The sequence below is a fragment of the Electrona antarctica genome, assembly GCF_951216825.1.
Source record: "Electrona antarctica genome assembly, chromosome: 16".
Classification (NCBI taxonomy): domain Eukaryota; kingdom Metazoa; phylum Chordata; class Actinopteri; order Myctophiformes; family Myctophidae; genus Electrona; species Electrona antarctica.
The window spans coordinates 39,958,359-39,981,355 of NC_136797.1; the positions used below are offsets into that span (position 1 = coordinate 39,958,359).

Sequence of the window (22,997 nt, forward strand, 5' to 3'; positions counted from 1 at the left end):
CGGCTGCACTCCACCCTTTACTTTTTGGACCAGTTTAAACCTGGGGGGGTCCACCTCCACTTCACTTTCACTTGCCTACTGAAGTGAAAGTGTAATTGTATATGTAGATGAACAGAACACAAACACTAGTACACTACCTATACTACAGGTTAAAATGGACCGGCCCAGCCAGGCATCTACAAACCTAGCCTAACATTTAGACTCTCCTATTTATCGATTCTGACATTTTCAATCTAAATGTCAGAATCGATAAATACATCTACAAGAGTCTAAATTTTAGGCTACTACAAACCATCCAACTAGCCTGATGAGAAATCGCCGATTATAACTCTGTGGAAATGACAATATTCTGATGGGTTTAGTTCACATTTCAGACTAGAATGCGCTTTTGAGCAGAAGATTGAGTCCCTTTGGTCTCTCTCTCTCTGAAATAATATCACATGATGGTCTAACAAAATAATAGAGGCATAGCCTACACATTTTTCCACAGAAGAAATTTTAATTTGTTTCAGCATAAAATCCGGTTGTACTTTTCGCCACTAGAGGGCAGTGTTGACTCACGTTTGGACATTTTACAATCAATTTCAAACACACTCATGAACTCTATTCTTAAATTAATAGAAAATACAAAATAAAATAAAAATTCAAATAGGACAGGATTTGGGACAACTGCTATTAATTCAGGACTGTCACCAAATCACCATCACACGTTTTTCAGGTCAGGTCACCCTTTAATGACTATTAAAGGTATCCTACTTAAAGGGACACTCCATTCCTGGACTACAATTCCCATAATGCTTTGGTGCAATGCTCCTCCTTGTGGATAGGTGGAGGGCTATGTGGAGGGCTGTCTTACAGCCTGGGCACACTTGAACTTCCATGAGCGGACAGAAGAAGCTGTGTTTTGTGTCATTTCCGTTTTTTTAGACAGCTGGTGGATGGAAAAGAAGCTCCACCCACGCGGCAGAATGCCGCTGGGGCAAGCTTTTCCGGGAATCTGGCCGAGCTTCTTTTCCATCCACCAGCTGTCTAGAAAACCGGAAATGACGCAAAACACAGTTTATTTTGTCCTCGCATGGAATCTAAAGTGTGCTGAGACAACATGTAGTCCAGGAATTGAGCCATGTCTATGACATCAGAGACACTGGGCTCACTGCTAAAATCTAAAATATCTAAAACCAAATATTACACACATAAAGACCCCCAGGAAAGTGTTCTAAATCTTCTAAACGTCATTAACAGATCTTTTTTGCAAAAAGGGTGAAGTTTCACAGTGTCACAGGGCCCACTTCATAAAAAAACAATTTTTATAGAACAAAATGCTGGGTTGTCCTCTTCCTTAAAACTAGACAAAAGCTAATACAGCTGGAATAGTTCCATGTGCTTCCACCACTTGAAGTGGACATTTATATTCAGATAATGAAACTGTGTGAATTATTAAATACCCACATTATTAAAGGCTTAACGCTGTATAGCGCACAGCCATCCCTGCAGACATAATGATGCACTTTCATTGTGTTTTATAGGGTTCAGGACATGATTATTTTGTGAATTTTCTAAAATAATTTCCACTCCCCATAACAAGACATGACAAAAACAGGGTTTATTTCTTTATTACTTTGTTAACAATCGCATGAAAGAATTGATTTTGGTGAAGTTTTTCAATATTTATAACAGTGACAAAAGCACATTCATTATTGCCATCGTCCATCACATAATGACTTAAGGTGGCCTTACACTAGCCGATTTTTTTCAATCTGAAATCTGATAGCACCACACACTACAGGATAATCGGAGCGGGGCAAAGCAAATATCAAACATTCTTGCTATTGATCGGGCCGATCCCGATCGCGCTTTGAGCGGTCGGGCACCCCCCGAGCGTCAAAAATGCCCGATTATCGGCTAGTGTAAGGCCACCTTTAGAGCAACTGAAGTGATTGTGACATTACAGGTATAAAATATTAATTTCTACTCTGTTGTGCAGAATTACAGCCTAATGAGATATTTTCCTTCATCTGATATTTATACTTCATCTGACTGTGGAGGGACGTGAATCTTTTGGTGTTTCTTCAATTCACCATACTGGTGATATTTCTTACCACAAATGGGACACAGATAGGGCCATTCTCCTGTATGAAGAAGCCTGTGACACCTCAGGGTCCTAGCCGCAGTGAACCGTCGACCGCAAATGTTGCAACCGTACAATTTCTCACCTGTGTGCGTCAAGCGGTGTTTTTTTAGATTGCTCGGGTTCCGAAACTGTTTGGAACACTGATCACAGCTGTAGGGTTTGTCCCCTGTGTGTACACTCATGTGAAATTTAAGTTTGGTCATGCTACAAAGAGTTTTTCCACACACGTTACAAACCGGCCGTAGGCGTTGCCCCGGCTTCTCTCCGGTGTGGACTCTCATATGGTTCTGAAGTGCACTCGCGTGAGCACATCTTTTACCACAAGTCTCACAAGCATAAGCCTTCTCCCCAGTGTGGGTAAGCATGTGGTGCTTGAGAGCACTTTGATGACTACAACCTTTGCCACATACATCACATGTAAACAGCTTCTCTCCTGTGTGCTTGCTCAGGTGGCTTTGCAAGACACTTGAATCGCTGCAGCCCAGTCCTAGCTCATCGCAGCAATGCTGAAGATGCGTTACCCTGTGTGTGGACAAAGATGAGGAGGACAAAAAACGTTCACCACACACTTCACAAACATAATCTCTTTCTCCTGAATGGAGATTCTCGTGATCAGACAGGCTTTGCCTACACTCAAAGGTCATGGGGCAGAGAGAACAGTGGAACGTCTTCTCCAACGCTGAACACTTGTGCCGCTGAAATTCAAATTTCCCTGGAAACTCAGCCTCACAAAATGTGCATGTCTGAGTTTTAGCCGATTTTATTTTCTGACTTTTGACTCTGTGCTGTTGCATGTGTCTGTTAAATGTATGTTTATAGGCAAACCCCGTCCCACATTCAGAGCAACGGAACAGTTTTTCTCCAGTGTGTTTCTGCAAATGTCCATCCAAGGCTCTCTGTGTTGCGAAACGCTTGTCACACTGAGAACACAAGAGGGGTTTAGAGTGAGTCAAAAAGTGTCTGTCGAGCCAACACTTTCGAGCAAAGGTTTTTTCACAAGAGGGACACTTTAGCTCTGTTTTCTCTTTGCTCTTTTCGGCGTTTGCAGTTAATTCTTGGCCGGTGAAGTCAGTGACCATGACGTCCTCTTTGTCACTCAATTCTGAGGCGGGTTCAACCTCATCAGTTGAAGGCTGTGAACCACTACCAGCTTCTTCTTGTGTTTCTTCAACCTGTGTGGCCTGAGGTTCCTGTTTAACAGTTGAAGGCTGTGAACCAGCGGGACTACCTTTTTTGCAGAGCCTCGGTTTCGCTGGCCGCTGATGGGACGCTTGTTTTATGGCAGCAGCATCATCTTCTTGTGTGACATCAGGTCCCTCTTCTGTAAAAAAAAGGGAAAAAAATAAATACAAAGAACATTTTGAACAAACGTCTGTTCAAAATTAAGACCATATTGGAGATCCCTGATGTTCTCAACAAAGCGCTAGCCTCGGAAACCCAGACGTTTTTTTTTTCAGGGAGAAAAAAAAAGTCTGGGTCCGAGTCCACTTCAATTCGGCATAGACTAAGAGCAATTCACACTATGGTCCCGGGTTCGGACTCGGGACCACTTGTCAGATGTTGTGGTAATGTGAATGATGCGTACCGTTCCCGGGAGCGGATCTCCCAACCGTCCCCGAGACCGCATGGGGGGCGGGTCTCTGGACCGTTGAAGTGTATTCAGATACGGATCGTTCCAATGTGAATGCATGCGTACCTAAAGAAGGAAGTGGACTGTTTTTTTTTAAGAACGTGACATGATCTCTAGTCGACGAGCCAAGCGTCAACAAAAAAAAACACAGACGCTGCACGAAGCGTAACACCAGCTCATTTCTCAACGCCGCCCGTCGCCGATCTACAAGCTCACAACGCGTCGCAGCGCGACGCGTTGTGAGCTTGCAGATCTGCTATGTAGAATCTGCTATACACGCAGCACCGCAGTACGCGCTGATCTTGGACTACACGTGGCTCTTGGGCTTTGCTTGGCATAGTTTCCAAAGTAAAACAAAATAATAATAATGCTAAAGTAGAATCCATTAAACTAATATCAAACACGACACTGGAGCACAGAACTGACTGACACAGTGAATAGCAGGCAGGCTGACAGTGACGTAGTATAACGGCAAAGAGCCAAAAGAGGCAATGCAATGCAGTGTCTGGATTTATTGGAGACAATGTCGCAGAGTTGATGGTCAGTGTCCGTGCGCACCAGTCATCAAGCACACCACCATCTGGAGGATCAAAGTGTGTTATGCAAGTGTACCCGGGTGCACTGTTGAATCTCGGGCAATGTGAATCATGGCCATCGGGGACCAGGCAACCGTATTCGGAAACGGTTCCAATGAAACGGATTCAGTCCCTCTCAGTGTGAATTGCCTATAATAGCGCAAACATCTCTCACTCTCTGCTGATTTCTGATCGTCTGCACCTTTGTTAAATTGACACACACGCACACATGTACACACACGTATGGGGTGCGCGCACATTGATCCTCATGATAGGAAGAACGTAGGCGCTGTCTAGCAGCCTGGACAGCACGAAAGGTTAGTTTTGAGCTTCGGCTGCTTGGAATTGATATAAACCTTATAACCCGCCATATGGCAGGTATGGCGATCTGCGGGGTAAAATCTTAACCCGTCATCTGGCGGTTATGAAGCGGCTTGGCGTCGTGAGTGTTAATTGTGTCGACCTCTTGTAAATCAAGTATTGTAGATGTTTAACAAAGGTTTAACTCTCGAGAGTGTAAAATGAAACCAAATGGACCCACAAAGGTCCATTTGGGGCCTTTTACTCTGGTCTTGCACTAAGTCGCTCTGAGTATCTGCTAAATACCTAAATTGTTCTACGGTTGTTAGCCTACAGTACTTACTATTTTTGGCTCCATCCATTGTTCTCGCTCTTTGCTTGACCATCTTTTTGACACCACCTCTTTTCTTTGGAGCAGGATGAGACACATCTTCGGACATGGATACTTTCAACAGCAGTGCCATTTTCTCCACCGCACCTTTGGTCCATTTTTCCATCAGGGATGCAAATTGACTCTGTAAAGTTATTGTTAGAGGAAAGAACAAGTGTAAAAAGGGTGTGTTTTTAACTTTTTTGTGTGTTTTTTGTGCAAAACTAATGCTTGGAATGGTTTCAGAATTTAGAAGCCCCTAGTTTGGCATGTCACCTGCTACTTAAAGCATGATGAAATTTTGTCATTTTTGACAATTTTGCCTTATTGTGAATGCATGGTATGGTCACACCCCTATACAACAAATTGCTTAATGCTGACAGCCAGTCAGCAAGTGGATTCATGAATGTATACAGCTTCATCTCAATGAATTAGAATATTGTGTAAAAGTTAATTTTCTTTCATAATATAATTAAAAAAGTGAAACTTTCAAATACTCTGAACTCATTGTGCATAAAGTGAAGTATTTAAAACCTTTTTTTGTTTTAATCTTGATTATTATGGCGTACAGCTCATGAAAATCTAAAAATCCTATCTCAATGAATTAGAATATTTTACGAGACCACTAAAAAAATGATTTAAACGAGAAATGTCGACCATCTGAAAAGTATATTTATGTATGCAGTTAATACTTGGTCTGGGCTACTTTTGAACAAATTATTTCATCAATGGGGCTAATTCATGGAGGTGATCAGCCTGTAGCACTGTTGATGTGTTATGGAAGCCCAGGTTTACTTTGATAAACAGCCGTAAATTAATTTGTATTGTTCAGCCTTATGTCTCACACCTTCCTCTTGACAATACAACCTATAGATTCTCTTTGGGGTTCAGGTCAGGCCAGTTGGCTGGTCAGTTAAGCACAGTAATACCATGGGTCAGTACACCAGTTACTAGTAGTTTTAGCTCTGTGGGCAGGTGCCAAGTGCTGCTGGAAAATGAAGATCAGCATCAACATAAAGCTTGTCAATGTACGGTGGCACAGTGCTGTAACATATGATAATAGATGGTTGTGTTGAGACTCTGGACTTGAGTACAAATTAATTTACGGCTATTATCAAAGCAAACCTGGTTATCCATAACACCTCAACAGTGCCACAGGCTGATCACCTCCATGCCACGCCCCATTGATGAAATAATTTGTTCAAAAGTAGCCAAAGACGAAGTATTAACTGCATACATTAATATACTTTTCAGATGGTCGACATTTCTCGTTTAATTTTTTTTTTAGTGGCCTTGTAAAATATTCTAATTCATTGAGATTTTTAAATTTTCATGACCTGTACGCCATAGTCATCAAGATTAAAACAAGGTTTTAAATACTTCACTTTATGCACAATGAATTGAGAATATGTGAAAGTTTCACTTTTTGAATTATATTACGTTAGAAAATGAACTTTTACACAATATTCTAATTTATTGAGATGGAGCTGTAGTAGACAATATTTTAGGTCAATAAAAAAACGATATACCAAATTTCCCACTCCACACCCCCCGCTGCTGGACTATATGGAAATAGTTAGCTCCTGCATGGGGCAGGACTTAGCTGGGAAGAAGAGAAGCTCAGTCTTGTCTGGGGGTTCAGCTTGATGAAGACAAGACATCCACTGTGAGATGTCATCCTGGCATGCAGTGAGTAAATGAGCTGTGGAGGTCTTTACGAGCTGACGCAACATTTTAAAAGGTTATATGGAATCATAGACATCTCATGAACTACTATATGAAAACCATGTCTTGAGGTAGTTGGTTGGTGAAGTAGTTCTCTTTTAGCATTGTTAAGTGTGATGTTGAACATTGGCTGGATATTTTGTATCACAAAATGAGGTTCTGTCTTAAAGGGACGTTTAGAAGATTTAGGACACTTTCCTGGGGGTCTGTGTGTTTTTGATTGATTGAAATATTTATTAACAGTTTGCAGAATTACAGTACATTTCAAGCACAAACTCAATACAAAGACTGTTAACTGTGAGTGGACGACCCAATTAAGCATTACACTTGTTTACAAGAGGGTCCACCATGTTCAATTCATCAAAACATTTAGAGACGTACAAATAGACACTTCTATATAGTCAAAGAACAGAACAGGAATTCATCATAAAGGAGGTAAAAAGGGAAAATGGGGGGGGGGGGGGGGCGGTGGGGGGGGATTTTACGGGGGCCAGTTTAGAATTGCAGCCGTCCATAGGTGCCCTTTGAGAGCGGTTTTGAAGGAGTCAAGGGATTTGCATGTCTTAATGACGTTCCACATTTTGGTGGCATAGGAGCGAAAATAATTTAGTCCCTTGTTTGTGCCGAATCTGGGTTGTACATGGTTCGTTGCACTCCCTCTGGTGTTGTGGGTGTGGACTTCGTTAACATTAAGGAAGTATCTAGACAGGTACATGGGTATCTTGGTGGTGTATCGAATCTTGTGGACCAGACCCATTGCAAGATGCTGTACTCGTGTATAAAATGTGATATGTTGTTTTAGATATTTTAGATTTTAGCAGTGAGCCCAGTGTCTCTGATGTCATGGACGCGTGATTATGAATCCCACCAACGTTCTAAGGTAGACCCGGCTCACTATGTGTCTGATTGGCTCCCGGGAAGGCATCGTTTTACTGAGGTTAGGCCGTTCGGGTTAGGTTTAGGGGGGTGCATACTTAGTTTAGACTAGTCATTGGTTATGGTTAGGTTTAGGTGTGCTGCCCCGTGGGAGGTTAGGTTTAGGGTGAGGGTTTGAGATAGGTTGTAGTTGTAGGACTAATGACTGGTCGCAAAAACGAGAACTGTCAATCACAACGACTACTGGCCAATCACAGCAGGGCTTTCCTAGAACTGCGGTGGGATACATAACGCATCATGCGTACTGGGCTCACTTACTTCCTGGACTACATGTCTCAGACAGCCCTCCCCTTAGAGTATATATGAATAGAGACGGCACTCAGAGGAAACCCTGAGGCGCAATGGACATAGTGGCCAAATTTGGTATTGCAGCATGGGCCAAACACATGAACGCGCTGGTCCGTTGACTATCATTGCGCACGTTCATGATGACACGTGAACGCGGTTTCAGTGCAATGGCAGCACGTTCATGTTTGGCCCAATCAATCCCAGAATGCACTCTGTTCCTACAAGGAAGGAGGAGTGAAATCGCCTCATGCGCTTTTGAGCAACTTAATGCAAGTGGATGGGAGGAGAACTCGGGTGACGTCTCTATTCATATATACTCTAAGGCCCTCCCCCTATCCACAAGGAGGAGCAGTGCACCAAAGTATTATGGGAATTGTAGTCCAGGAAGCCCAGTGTCCAGACACTGGGCTCACTGCTAAAATCTAAAATATCTAAAACCACATATTACACACATAAAGACCCTCAGGAAAGTGTTCTAAATATTCTAAACGTCATTAACAAAATTGTCTCTCAAGATACTTTACAAATAATCAGACAAGCAGAGACCATAGAGTCGACACTGATATGGGACGAGGGGCCAGATGACAGAGATGGTAGCAGTCATTAGTATGGTTTTCAAATTGGGCAACTATAGACCCAGGGGCTTTGGGCATTCCAGGGGTTTGGAATAATACTGAGAACACATCCCTCACGTCCCTCCCTGGCACAAACTCTTTTTAGATGGGAGTCTGCAGCTACCGTCATGGCTTGAAGCTGTTGGGTTCCCTCTTGCAGAGTCAATTTGTCCTTCTCCTCTTCCTCGCTCTTGCGGCTCTCCCCATGCGTGTCGATGACTAAACATGATCTGTACGAGAAGGTCATGGTGGAACATTCGTCCAGGAGTCTCCTCATCTCCGTCACTGCTGCTTCTACCAGCGCCTCCATAACAGCACTCATCTGCCCCTGGAAAGTCTCGTGGCTAAACATGGTTTGTTTTAAGATTTAACGTTGTATTAATGTTAGTAAGTCATAAGATACTCAAATATACATAGCGTTGTGCTCGTCATAGGTAGGAATGACATAAATACAGCTAAATATAGCTGTCAATGTCCTTTTATTACTCTATGGTTAATGTTGACAGTTGCAACTTCCTCACTCCACTGCGCCTGCGCCGCCCATGTTCTTCTTCACACATAAATTAGTACCAGGTGCATGCATTGCCGCCATCTACAGGAGTGATATGGTTTTGGTTATTACCAACCATGGGAATAGAAAATAATGCAGGTAATATGCAGTGGTGGATATGCATATTGGTACAAATATACACTTCTATATAGCCAAAAACTGGAAATCATCATAAAAGAGGTAAAAAGGGGGGAAAACATATACAGTGAGGGTAAAAAGCCAAAGGGGTGGGTGGGGGATTCAGATTTTACAGGGGCCAGTTTCGAATTGCAGACGTCCGTAGGTGCCCTTTGAGAGCGGTTTTGAAGCAGTCAAGGGATCCACATGTCTCAATGACAGTTGGTAGGGCGTTCCACATTTTTGTGGCATAGGTGCGAAATTAATTTAGTCCTTTGTTCGTGCCGAATCTAGGTTGCACACGGTTTGTTGAACTCCCTCTGGTGTTGTGGGTATGGACATTAAGGAAGTATTTAGACAGGTACATGGGTATCTTGGTGCTGTATCGAATCTTGTAGACCAGACCCATTGCAATATGTGGCTATGGCCGAATTTAGGCCAAGGAGTGTTTTTCGTGCAAAACTAATGCTTGGAATGGATTCAGAATCATGAAAAACCCCTAGTTTGACATGTCACATGCTACTTAAAGCATGATGAAATTTGGAAATGTTTCCCTTATGTTGTCTATGGTGATATACAAAAATGGCCATAACTTTTTTTCGCAATGTTTCCGGCAGAGCAGACCTCTCATTCTGTGTACCTTAATGACCAAGTGAATAGATAAAACACAAATAAAAAGTATGTCATGACATCACAGGTGAATGTCTATTCCTTGAGCTTTTGGGCCTGTGGCTCCCCGGCTATTAATTAGTTAAGATACATACAGAATGTAGCCTACAGGGCCCACTTCATAACACTGCCCAGTAGCCTACTCCTGTAGCCAGTCAAATCACTGAAACCCAACACTATACAAATAAGAATACAATTCTGGGTTATCCTCTTCCTTTAAACTAGACAAAAGCTAATACAGCTGGAATAGTTCCATGTGCTTCCACCACTTTATGTGGACATTTTGTATTCAGATAATGCATCTGTGAATTATTAAATACCCACATTAAAATAATTTATAACAAGTTACAACTTAACTTGACTTACTTATAACAGCTTAAAGCTGTATAGAGCAGAGAAATTCTTGTACACAGATAATGATGCACTTTCCCAGCTATTGTTCAGGTTCAGGACATGATTCTTATGTGAATGTTCCAAAAATAAATTTCACTGCCCTTAACACAAGGCAACTGGAGCCGGAAAAACTAAACGGAAACAACCAAAGAAAACTAGTCAGACTTTTTAAGCCTGTTTGCGTACAAATGACAAAAACAGGGTTTATCTTTCTTTTTTATTACTTTAATAATCACATTAAATAAAAGCCAATGAGCTAAAATTTTTCAACTTTTTGTACTACATTAGTTCTATTGGAACACAGGTTATTTTTTCCATTTCCTGAAAAATAACATACAAAATCGCCAACAGTGATGTTATAGTGTATAGACTTAAAACTAGATCTATTATAAGTCAAAGGACCAGGTTATGTATTCACTTGGCTGCCTGTATTCGTATAATCAAATCAAGCACTTGTGCTGAATTGTAAGGAGCCACTGTAACACATGTTCTGGGTATTGTAATCATCAATGTTTGGACAAAAATCGGTATTCTTCCTTGTGAGTCATTAATTAGGTGTACCATTATATCAATGACAGATCTTATTTTGATGACTCTGTTGTGAGGATTTACAGCCTAATGAGTTACATTTATAGGCTATACTTCGTCTGACTATGGAAGGACGTGAACCTTTTGGTGATTCTCGAATTCACGAAGCTGGTAACATTTCTTACCACAAATGGGACACAGGTACGGCAGTTCTCCTGTGTGGAGAAGCATGTGAGACCTCAGGCTGTGAGCCGTAGTTAACCTTCGACCGCAAATGTTGCAACCGTACAATTTCTCACCTGTGTGCGTCAAGTGGTGTTTTTTTAGATTGCTCGGGTTCCGAAACTGTTTGGAACACTGATCACAGCTGTAGGGTTTGTCCCCCGTGTGTGTTCTCATGTGGTATTTAAGGTTGGTCATGCTACCGAGAGTTTTTCCACACACTTTACAAACCGGCCGTAGGCGTTGCCCCGGCTTCTCTCCGGTGTGTATTCTCATGTGGTTCTGAAGTGCACTCGCGTGAGCACATCTTTTACCACAAGTCTCACAAGCATAAGGCCTCTCCCCAGTGTGGGTAAGCATGTGGTGCTTGAGAGCACTTTGATGACTACAGCCTTTGCCACATACATCACAACTAAACAGCTTTTTTCCTGTGCGCTTGCTCAGCTGCGGAAGATGAGTTACCCTGTGTGTGGACAACGATGAGGAGGAGAAGAAACATTCACCACACATTTCACAAACATAATCTCTTTCTCCTGAATGGAGATTCTCGTGATCAGCCAGGCTTTGCCTACACTCAAAGGTCATGGGGCAGAGAGAACAGTGGAACGTCTTCTCCAACGCGGAACACTTATGCCGCTGAAATTCAAATTTACCTGGAAACTCAGCCTCACAAAATGTGCATGTATGTCGAGAGCACGATTTCAATTGCTTGACTCTGTGCTGTTGCATGTGTCTGTTAAATGTATGTTTATAGGCAAAGCCCGTCCCACATTCAGTGCATCGGAACAGTTTTTCTCCGGTGTGTTTCCGCACATGTCCGTCCAAGGCTCTCTGTGTTGCGAAACGCTTGCCACACTGAGAACACAACTGGGGTTTAGAGTGATTCAAAAAGTGTCTGTCGAGCCAACACTTTCGAGCAAAAGTTTTTTCACAACAGGGACACTTTAGCTCTGTTTTCTTCTTGCTCTTTTCAGCGTTTCCAGTTAATTCTTGGCCGGTGATGTCAGTGTCCACGACGTCCTCCTCGTCACTCACTTCTGGTGTGTCTTCTACCTGTGTGGCCTGATTCGCTTCATGTTTATCAGTTGAAGGCTGTGAACCACTATCAACTTCTCCTTGTGTTTCTTCTACCTGTGTGGCCTGATGTTCCCGTTTATCAGTTGAAGGTTGGGCACCAGCAGCAGCATCTTCTTGTATATGTCCCTGCTCAGGCCACACAGGTATTATATATACAAAATGTCGAGGCTGAGAATCATCACCTTCTTCTTGTGTGGCATCAGGTCCCTCACCTGTAAAATAAATACACAAATAAATAAAAAATAAACTATGTCTGTTCAAAATGTTTAAGCACACTTTCTGACTCCAACAAGAGCCTTTGACAAGTGATCTCGTAAAGAAAGCACAACAAAATGTATCTCTCTTAACCCATTTAGGCCTGACCTCAATTTTCTTTTTTTTAAATCTTCTAAATCCTCGCCACCGAGTGGTGCGCTATGAGCTTGTAGATCTGCTATTTTTCAATAGCTAAATTATAACACCAAAAGGGGTTCCCGCCCAAAATGGGTTAAAGTGAATACAATGTTACCCTACAGCATTGTTTGATGTTTACTCGCTATTGTTGCACTATTTTATTTTATTAACAATTTGCCCTGTTGGTTAACTAGGTGCCTTTTACTCTGATCTTGCCCTTGTAAATCACTCTGAGTATCTGCTGAATACCTAAATTGTTCTAGGGTTGTTAGGCTACAGTACAAATGTAGAAGAACGCTCGCGGCAAAACACGCTTGCCCCGGGTCAAATCCAGCCACCAGGTATTCCTCAACGTAACCTCAGTGAAACTATACCTAAACCCAACCTTAATCCTAAATTTAACCTCAGTAAAACTATGCCTAACGCTAATCTTATTAATATCCTTAACCTCAGTAAAACTATGCCTAACCCTAATCTTATTCCTAACCTTAACTTCAGTAAAACTATCCCTAACCCAACAAATGGGGACGAGTGTGTTTTGGAGCGAGCCTTCCGGATACCTGCAGTACTTACGTTTTTTGTCTCCAGCCATTGTTCCCGCTCTTTGCTTGACCATCTTTCTTGAGGTCTTGGATTTGACACGACCTCTTTTCTTTGGAGCAGGACATGGATGGACATCTTTGGACATTGACACTTTTAACAGCAATGCCATTTTCTCCACCGCGCCTTTGGTCCACTTCTCCATGAGGGATGCAAATTCACTCTGTAAAGTTGTTAGAGAAAAAAAATAGTAACATTTTATGACAATTCTCTGTATGCCAAATTAGTACAATGAATGGCAATAATAAAAATAATGTAACTTGAGAAAGCCCGGAGGGGTGAAACGTTGTTGTATATACCGGTAGGTTGAAATAAAAAGGACGGGGAGCAGAATTATATCGTGTGCGTGCGGACATTCCACTTTTTTCTTCAGTTGATCACTTTTTGGGTCCAGTACCGTATTTTAAAAACTGAGATGTGCATATCGTTTTCCTTCTTTACATAATAAAAAATAATCCCATACCAATACCTACAAGCAATTATATCTGCTCTTCAGTTTGAACATGCTGAATTTAACAAGAAGCATGGACAGAAAGTACTTGAGTCACAGTATAGATTCTCCATATTACTCTCAATTACAAGTAATAGCTGCTCAGTGCTCAGTCAAACTTGTACTTGAGTTTAAGTACTGGAGTACTTGCTTTAAAAAATACTCAGAGTACTACAAATTACAAAGTGCATTTTCTTTTTAACAAAGTACATTAAAGTTTTGACATTTTCCAAACACGATTTGGTTCAAATTTGTTCAAAACTATCAATAACAGTGAAAATAGCAGATCTATAATGCTATTGTGTGTGTGTGTGTGTGTGTGTGTGTGTGTGTGTGTGTGTGTGTGTGTGTGTGTGTGTGTAATTTTCACTATATTTGAATTTTGAAATTGGCCTTCCTAGAAAATGTAAAGGGGTTCAAATAAAGTTAAATATAGAAATATAGTGGCGTTAAAATAGCTAAAAAATACAAACACTCAAGTGAGGCGGCCGACATATCGGTTTGTAATGAAATCAGATTCACTTGAAATGGCGTCAGCCGTCACCGTAGAAACGAGCAGATGTTCTAACGGCGACAGAACGCGTAGCTGTCCTCGCAAATGCCAATCCGATCTTTGGGGAGACGGACACTCACATTGCGTTGTGGATGTGTACCTTAACCGTAGCCTATGTTTTGTTATTAAACAGGAAGACTTTCTGTGACGCGATTCATAAGGCGCGATTCATACTCCTATTTTAGAGCCGAATAAAAGTCGGTTCGGCTCTGTAGAGCCTACAATGTGACGTCATTTGAGGTTCGGGGGGGCGGGTAGTGGGTACCGTCCTAAAGTCGGCTCTTCGGTGCTACTGAAAATTTCTGACGAGCCGAAATCATTTCAGCACTACAGTGGCAAAATAGGAGTATGAATCGGCCCCATCTCCAACAATACATAGCCTACGCTTTAGAAATGCAACTATCACCATTGGAGTATAGTATGCAGATCATGTAATGCGTCAAAATAAACACATTGATGAATGAATGAATAAATAAACGTCTGTTTCTGACGGGATTCGAACCCCTCCCTTTGTCAGCATAAAGTTTACTAGACATGGAGCGTACTCCAGTACACCATTCCTAGCGACGACATTGTGCAATCATAATCAAATCATAGAGTATAAAACCGTACAGCCATGAAAACAAAATGGACATGGGACCTAGATTAAGTTGAGATCTCATTCACCACAGGCACATTTATTTCCAACACAACTGTTGATAAAGATTGGTTGCCAACATCTCCAACCACCATCATCACCTAAATTCACCATTATAGTCATTGTTATACAGGCTACTCAGAAATAGTAAATATGACACGATAGGTTAGATTTGTTTTCAAACATGAAAGACTAAATATGCATAGCAAAGTGTATGAAAAGCCAATGTGCTACAAATCATTGAATATTGAACAAATTATTGAAGCTAATGTTACATTTGTTCTTTGATTAATATTTGTAGGCCTATTACAAGTCAGGCACAAAATCAGTGTCAATTCACTGACATATGCATGACTGCACTGTACATATCAAGCCAATTCAAGGTACACACGACAACTTTCCATCACCAACACAGGATCGTTATTCTTGCCTATCCTATAAAGTTTTGAGTTTTTATAAACATTTACCCTACACAAACAGTCCATAGACTTTGGCTGGGATGGGATGACACTTGGCTGGCATATGATGAAATTTCGGAAAGTCAGGCATTGGAGTGCCCATCAGAAAGTGAGAACAAATAAAATATGAAAAAAAACATCGTAGCCTACATAATCTTTCTTTTTGAAAACAAAAACTATGCCAAAGACCAAATAGGGATAGAGAAGGAAAGGTAGACAGAGGAGAAGAGAGAGAGCCAGGGGCCTCAGTCATTCAGTGGTGAATAGTTCCCATGTCCGTTTTGAGTTGTGATGGCTGCTTTTATACCCTATGATTTGATTATGATTACAAAATGTAATGGCTAGAATGGCTCACTGTAGTACGCTCCATGACTGGGAAACTTTAGGCTGACAAAGTTTGAATCCCGTCAGAAACAAACGTTCATTTATTTACGGTATGTATTTATTCTTTCATCGATTCGTTTATATTGACGCATTACATGGGCTCATTGGGCTGCATAGTGAATGAACCAAAAACTGTCTAAACTAAGTACTGCACCCTAGTGAATGTAGTATGTGACACATATGTTTACTCATAGTTGCATTTATAAAACGTGTTGTTGTACATAGACAGTCACAGGAAGAAGGCGAGTGTCTTCCTGATTCTCAACAACAATCACAACAACAAAACACACGGCACCACAACGCAATGCGAGTGTCCGTCCGTCTCCCCGACGCCTCTTAATCCAAACGAGAATCATATCGGTATGTTTTGTTTAAGTTGGCATTGACGAGGACAGCTACGCCAGGCTTGTAGGGTCCGTATAGGACCATAATGGAACATATGCAGTTACTAGGACGACGGAGACGATTTCAGGTTAATCTGATTTCGTTTTAATCTTTGTCACCGTCCGGGACCACTTAGGAAAAAAATATCACTGTACGGGAATTTCTTGACAGAAAGTAGCAAGTACAAGCAGATCAGAAATGCAATTTGGATCAATGGCTGAGTGTCAATGGAGTGTATTGCAACTCTAGATTCATCTGTTAATACATTCCCCAATCAAAAAGACATCTCGTGACTGCTTTAGAGACAAAATGGCCTTTCAATCAAATACAGTTACCATGACAAATAAGTGGTCGTTTTTGTGAATGTCTTTGTTTACTTCTATGAACTCTACCGTCATGGCTTGAAGCTGTTTAGTTCCCTCTTGCAGAGTCATGTTGTCCTTCTCCTCTCCCTCGCTCTTCACACGCGTGTCGAGGACTAAACATGACCTGTGCATCATCATGGAGAAGGTCATGGTGGAACTTTTGTCCAGGAGTCTCCTCATCTCCGCCACTGCTGCTTCTACCAGCGCCTCCATAACAGCACTCATCTGCCTCTGGAAAGTCTCGTGGCTAAACATGGTTTGTTTTAAGATTTAACGTTGCATTAATGTTAGTAAGTCATACAAGAGACTGAAATATGCATAGCGTTGTGTTCGTCATAGGTAGGAATGACATAAATACGTCAAAAACTAAGAAACTGGAAACCATGAACCATCCCCTAAGCGCGTTACTCGAGTTGCAATTTCCTCACTCCACTGCGCCTGCGCCGCCCATCTTCTTCACACATCGCATAAAGGAAGACCGAATGAGTACCAGGTGCATTGCTGCCATCTACAGGAGTGATATGGTATATAGCCCAACCATGGGAATCGAATATAATGCAGGTATAATATGCAGTGGTGGAAAAAAGTACTCAAATGTTTTACTAGTACCGGTAAGTAAGTAGCCATACTGCAATGTAGAAATACTCCATTACAAGTAAATGGGCAGAATTCAAAACTTACTTGAGTAAAATTACAAAAGCATTGGTATCAAAATATAGTAAAAGTACTCATTGTGCAGAATGTCCCATTTCAAGTTTTCAAATGTATAAAAATATTTTTTAAATAGCACATCTACAAGCTGATTCATTTTAATATTTAATACATTAAATGTTAGTAAATCATCATCTGTGGAGATGTCAGAAATACGTCCAAAACGAGGGCACTGCTTGCTGAGTTGCTGTTAGTTATTAACTTAATGTTGTTACTATCTATAATATTCTTCTTCACTGATGAGTGTCAGACTAACCTTGTCACCAGGCTTTAACGCATTGCTGCCCTCCACAGGAGTGCCATGGTATACTCAAACACATGGTATTGTGTTGCCAAAAGTGAAAAACATCTCTACACAAAAGCTTCACAAAAGATAATACAGATAGAATAGTTCCATGGGCTTCCACCACTTGGAAGCACATGGAACTTGGAAGCACAAAATGTCCACCAGTGGACATTTTGCATTCAGATAATGCAATTGTGTGAATTATTAAATACCCACATTAAAATAATTTATAACAACTTAACTTGACTTATAACAGCTTAAAGCTGTATCGTTTTGCAAATGACAACAGGGGTTCTTTCTTTCTTTTTTATTACTTTAATAATCACATTAAATTAAAGCTAATGAGCAAACTATACATTTTTCAACTTTGTTTTCTTTTCCAATTCCTACTTTTGATGTAAATCATAACTACATTAGTTCTATTGGAACACAGGTTATTTTTTCCATTTCCTGAAAAATAACGGTTTTGGACATACAAGATTACTTAAAACTAGATCTATCATAAGTCAAACGGAGCAAGTAACATTAATATGCTATACTTCGTCTGACTATGGAAGGACATGAACCTTTTGGTGATTCTCAAATTCACGAAGTTGGTAACATTTCTTACCACAAATGGGACACAGGTACGGCAGTTCTCCTGTGTGGAGAAGCATGTGAGACCTCAGGCTTTGAGCCGTAGTTAACCTTCGTCCGCAAATGTTGCAACCGTACAATTTCTCCCCTGTGTGTGTCAAGCGGTGTATTTTGAGACTTTGAGGGTGGCTGAACTGTTTGGCACACTGATCACAGCTGTAGGGTTTGTCCCCCGTGTGGGTTCTCATGTGGTATTTAAGGCTGGTCATGCTACCGAGAGTTTTTCCACACACTTTACAAACCGGCCGTAGGCGTTGCCCTGGCTTCTCTCCGGTGTGTATTCTCATGTGGTTCTGAAGTGCACTCGCGTGAGCACATCTTTTACCACAAGTGTCACAAACACAAGGCCTCTCCCCAGTGTGGGTAAGCATGTGGCGCTTGAGAGCACTTTGATGACTACAGCCCTTGCCACATACATCACAACTAAACAGATTTTTTCCTGTGCGCTTGCTCAGGTGATCCTGCGGAAGATGAGTTACCCTGTGTGTAGACAACGATGAGGAGGAGAAGAAACATTCGCCACACGTTTCACAAACATAATCTCTTTCTCCTGAATGGAGATTCTCGTGATCAGCCAGGCTTTGCCTGCACTCAAAGGTCATGGAGCAGAGAGAGCAGTGGAATGTCTTCTCCAACGCGGAACACTTATGCCGCTGAAATTCTAATTTCCCTGAAAACTCAGCCTCACAAAATGTGCATGTATGTCGAGAGCACAATTTCAATTTCTTGACTCTGTGCTGTTGCATGTGTCTGTTAAATGTAAATTTATAGGCAAAGCCCGTCCCACATTCAGAGCATCTGAACGGTTTTTCTCCGGTGTGTTTCCGCAAATGTCCGTCCAAGTGTCTCTGTGTTGCAAAACGCTTGCCACACTGAGAACACAAGAGGGGTTTGGAGTGAATCAAAAAGTGTTTGTCGAGCCAACACTTTCGAGCAAACGTTTTTTCACAACAGGTACACTTTAGCTCTGTTTTCTTCCTGCTCTTTTTGGTGTTTACAGTTAATTCTTGCCCGTTGAAGTCAATGTTCACGACGTCCTCCTCGTCACTCACTTCTGGTGTGTCTTCTACCTGTGTGGCCTGATTCGCTTCATGTTTATCAGTTGAAGGCTGTGAACCACTATCAACTTCTCCTTGTGTTTCTTCTACCTGTGTGGCCCGATGTTCCCTTTTATCAGTTGAAGGTTGAGCACCAGCAGCAGCATCTTCTTGTATATGTCCCTGCTCAGGCCACACAGGTATTATATATACAAAATGTCGAGGCTGAGAATCATCACCTTCTTCTTGTGTGGCATCAGGTCCCTCATCTGTAAAATAAATACACACAAAAAATATATATATATATAAGTATGTCTGTTCAAAATGTTTAAGCACACTAACTGCACTTTTCTGGTTTTAATTTATTTCCAATTCTAACTGTGTTTTCTTTCCCTTCCAACAAGAGCCTTTGACAAGTGATCTCATAAAAAAAAAACACAACAAAATGTATCTCTCTTAAAGTGAACACAATGTTACCCTACACTACAGCATTGTTTGATGTTTACTTACTCGCTAGTTATGTTTCACTATTTTATTTTATTAACAATTAGCCCTGTTGGTTAACTAGGTGCCTTTTACTCTGATCTTGCCCTTTGTAAGTCGCTCTGAGTATCTGCTGAATACCTAAATTGTTCTAGGGTTGTTAGCCTACAGTAGAAATATAGAAGAACGCTCGCCACACCAGGTATTCCTAAACTTAACCTCAGTGAAACTATGCCTAAACCTAACCTAATTCCAAAATCAAACACCCGGGGGGTAAAACGATGCCTAACCCTAATCTTATTCCTAACCTTAACGTCAGTAAAACAATTGGGGACGAGTGTGTTTTGGGGCGAGCCTTCCGGGTACCTGCAGTACTTACGTTTTTTGTCTCCAGCCATTGTTCCCGCTCTTTGCTTGACCATCTTTCTTGAGGTCTTGGATTTGACACGACCTCTTTTCTTTGGAGCAGGACATGGATGGACATCTTCGGACATCGACACTTTCAACAGCAGTGCTATTTTTTCCACCGCACCTTTGATCCACGTTTCCATGAGGGATGCAAATTCACTCTGTAAGTTATTGTTAGAAAAAAAAAATTGTCACCAGATTAGTACAATCAATGGCCATACTAAAAAAATAATCCCATACCAATACCTACAAGCAATTATATCTGCTCTTCAGTCCTGTGGTTGAACATCCTGAAGTTAACAAGAAGCATGGACAGAAAGTATTCATCCTCAAAAGTACTTGAGTCAAAGTATAGACACAAGTGATAGCTGCTCAGTGCTCAGTCAAACTTGTACTTGAGTTTAAGTACTGGAGTACTTGGTTTAAAAATACTTAAGAGTACAAATTACAACGTGCATTTTCTTTTCAAAGTATATTCAAATTTTACATTTTCCAAAAAAATATCCTAGTGTCGCAAATTTCATTCTACCATCTGGTAATACATTCCCCAAGCTAAATAAAATACAATTCGAGAACGACTGCATTAGAGACAAAATGGCTTTTCAATCAGTTACCATGACAAATAAGTGGTCGTTTTTGTTAATGTCATTTTTGTACCGTCATGGATTGAAGCTGTTTAGTTCCCTCTTGCAGAATCATGTTGTCCTTCTCCTCTCCCTCGCTCTTCACACGCGTGTCGAGGACTAAACATGACCTGTGCATCATCATGGAGAAGGTCATGGTGGAACATTTGTCCAGGAGTCTCCTCATCTCCGCCACTGCTGCTTCTACCAGCGCCTCCATAACAGCACTCATCTGCCTCTGGAAAGCCTCGTGGCTAAACATGGTTTGTTTTTAGATTTAACGTTGCATTAAATCATACAAGAGACTCAAATATACATAGCCTTGTGTTCGTCATAGGTAGGAATGACTTAAATACGTCAAAAACTAATGTGTTACAGTTGTTGTTGACTGGGTTATGTTGTTACTCCGGTGTGAGTACTCCACTCACTGCGCCTGCGCCGCCCATGTTCTTCTTCACACATCGCACAAAGGAAGTCAAATGAGTACCAGGTGCATTGCTGCCATCTACAGGAGTGATATGGTATTATAGCCCATCCATATGGGAATAGAATATAATGCAGGTAATATGCAGTGGTGGAAAAAAGTACTCAAATGTTTTACTTAAGAAAAAGTAGCAATACTGCAATGTAGAAATACTCCATTACAAGTAAATGGGCAGAATTCAAAACTTAGTAAAAGTACAAAAGTATTGGTATCAAAATGTACTTAAAGTACCTAAAGTACTATAGGCACAATGAGTACCTAAAGTACTCATTGTGCAGAATGTCCCATTTCAAGTTTTCAAATGTATAAAAATATTTATAAATAGCACATCTACAAGCTCACAATGTGTCATCACGACGCATTGTGAGCTTGTAGATCGGCTATTTTCAAATGGCCGAAATGTATATAGGGTTGTGGAAGTAAATGTAGTGGAGTAGAAGAAGTACAATATTTGGACCTGAGATGTATTGGAGTAAAAGTATTGGAAATCATTATGTGGCCAAGAGGTGAAAAACACAATATCTAATCATATATTGACATGTTATTAAAGATCCATAACTTATTGCATATATTATATACTCCAGCATTCAATAAAGGGCTATTAATGTGTGTATTATAGGGACACAATACAAAAACTCTTCTCATGTTTTATATATGAATAGGAATTGTATTAAACATGGACTAATTATTTGAGTAGTACAAGTTAGCCTACCTGATAAACTACCAATTTACAGTAACAGATCAAAAATCATTTATAACATTGTATAGCAATCACAAATGCAAACAGATGCAACACAAACTCTGAGTTACATTAATGTATTGTTTAACTCTAAATATGTACAACCTTTGTGCCTAGATTTGAGATATACCGAATAGTTCCTTAGTAAGCAATGAAGCATACACCAGCAATGCTTTCAGGGGCACCTGGCCCTGTTTATTGTAAAAGCACTGTGCTTTTGCAGACGAGACAGAAAAAGCAAGTAATTCATAATAATGATAATAATTCAGAGTATTATAAATCATACCAGTCTAAGAGGTGTGTGCGCTAAAGAAGTGTTGACATTGGACAATGGGGAGAAGTGAAAAATAAATAAATGAATTGATAATGTAAATAACAGACTATTATTTATGTAATCAGATGCACATGGTATTCATGGTCAACCAAAGTAGTCGCACAGCGCACAGTAGTAGTTTCAATTCAGTGTCAAAGTCGTATTTTGTTAGTTGAACGAGAGAGAATGAAAACAGAGCCAACATTTCGGCGGGCAGTCACGCTGCCTTCCTCGGGGTATTACAAACGGTGAACGTAACATGTCGACAGTTCTCCTGTGCCTGCTGAGCTGAGCCAGTGTGTTGACAGAACTGTAATCAGCTCAGAAGGCACAGGAGGCAGGCCAGCTTGGAATCATGTGGGTGCTGCTGCTGTTGCTGCTGCCGTCTATGGTCAGGGGTCATCGCCATGCTGGCTTGCAGTGGACATTCTTTTTTTTCTTTTCTTTTTACTTTTCTTCTTCAATTTTCTTTTCTGTTTGTTTATTATTTCATTTTTAATGTTTTTAGTTATCCTTTGGACACTGATGTATATGTTGTCTAGATTCATTTTGGCATACGACGTTTGATGTATGTATGCTGTAAGGTGTCAATGTAAAAAATCAATAAAAATTATAAATTAAAAAAAAAAAAAAAAAAAAAAAAACAGTTTTTGGACATGGACATACAAAATGAGTAGACAAACACATCGCCCCTTTTTCACCGGGGTCGAACCGGTTCAGTTCCTTTTGTCCTGCCTAATATTGAACCAGTTCAGAGTCTTTCCACTGAAAATGAATTGGTTCAGAACCATAAAAGCACTAAGGTTCCAAGAATCTAGAACGGAACCAGTTCTAGAACCAAAGTTATTTTGGTGGAAAAGGGGCCATAAAGAGCTAGCCTTAATTTAG

General features: G+C 40.9%; 3 protein-coding genes and 1 long non-coding RNA gene across 9 annotated transcripts in view; 1 reads left to right on the plus strand and 3 right to left on the minus strand.

Moving 5' to 3' along the window:
- Positions 1-22,997, plus strand: part of LOC306940117 (serine/threonine-protein kinase NIM1-like) — an 805,056-nt gene that overhangs the window by 432,780 nt on the left and 349,279 nt on the right. The gene's annotated exons all lie outside the window — the stretch shown is intronic.
- LOC306939661 (uncharacterized protein) lies at positions 1,598-9,084 on the minus strand. Of its 5 annotated transcripts, none has more exons than XR_013791907.1 (5): positions 8,694-9,084; positions 4,980-5,151; positions 3,717-3,827; positions 1,930-3,452; positions 1,598-1,732 (listed from the first exon to the last, which is right to left on the minus strand). XR_013791907.1 is itself a non-coding variant. In XM_079524298.1 (5 exons), the coding sequence occupies exons 1-5, from the start codon at positions 8,919-8,921 to the stop codon at positions 2,649-2,651; spliced, it is 609 nt and encodes a 202-aa protein (XP_079380424.1). In that variant the 5' UTR covers positions 8,922-9,084; the 3' UTR covers positions 2,533-2,648. The 5 variants fall into 5 exon arrangements, 3 of the variants coding, with proteins under 3 accessions (XP_079380423.1, XP_079380424.1, XP_079380425.1); XM_079524298.1 differs by lacking the exon at positions 1,598-1,732 and having other exon boundaries at positions 2,533-2,653; positions 3,360-3,452; XR_013791906.1 differs by lacking the exon at positions 3,717-3,827.
- Positions 10,508-16,858, minus strand: LOC306939142 (uncharacterized protein). Of its 2 annotated transcripts, none has more exons than XM_079523655.1 (3): positions 16,402-16,858; positions 13,092-13,281; positions 10,508-12,337 (listed from the first exon to the last, which is right to left on the minus strand). In XM_079523655.1, exons 1-3 carry the CDS (start codon positions 16,642-16,644, stop codon positions 10,950-10,952), a joined length of 1,821 nt encoding a protein of 606 aa, XP_079379781.1. In that variant the 5' UTR covers positions 16,645-16,858; the 3' UTR covers positions 10,508-10,949. The 2 variants fall into 2 exon arrangements, with proteins under 2 accessions (XP_079379781.1, XP_079379782.1); XM_079523656.1 differs by having other exon boundaries at positions 16,417-16,856.
- Positions 17,540-21,029, minus strand: LOC306939946. Its single transcript, XR_013791950.1, has 3 exons — positions 20,608-21,029; positions 19,922-20,111; positions 17,540-19,328 (listed from the first exon to the last, which is right to left on the minus strand). It is a non-coding gene; the product is annotated as an uncharacterized lncRNA (long non-coding RNA).

What these genes read in the sequence shown, in the direction of transcription:
- LOC306939661 (XM_079524297.1), bottom strand. Translation starts at nt 8,921, where the DNA reads ATGTTTAGCCACGAGACTTTCCAGGGGCAGATGAGTGCTGTTATGGAG. An exon ending in AACAGCTTCAAGCCATGACG is followed by an intron (nt 5,152 to 8,693) that starts GTAGCTGCAGAC and finishes ATAACTTTACAG; the next exon opens with AGTCAATTTGCATCCCTGAT. An exon ending in AATGGATGGAGCCAAAAATA is followed by an intron (nt 3,828 to 4,979) that starts GTAAGTACTGTA and finishes TTCCTTCTTTAG; the next exon opens with GTACGCATGCATTCACATTG.
- LOC306939142 (XM_079523655.1), bottom strand. Translation starts at nt 16,644, where the DNA reads ATGTTTAGCCACGAGACTTTCCAGAGGCAGATGAGTGCTGTTATGGAG. An exon ending in TGACGGTAGAGTTCATAGAA is followed by an intron (nt 13,282 to 16,401) that starts GTAAACAAAGAC and finishes ACAACTTTACAG; the next exon opens with AGTGAATTTGCATCCCTCAT. An exon ending in AATGGCTGGAGACAAAAAAC is followed by an intron (nt 12,338 to 13,091) that starts GTAAGTACTGCA and finishes TTTATTTTACAG; the next exon opens with GTGAGGGACCTGATGCCACA.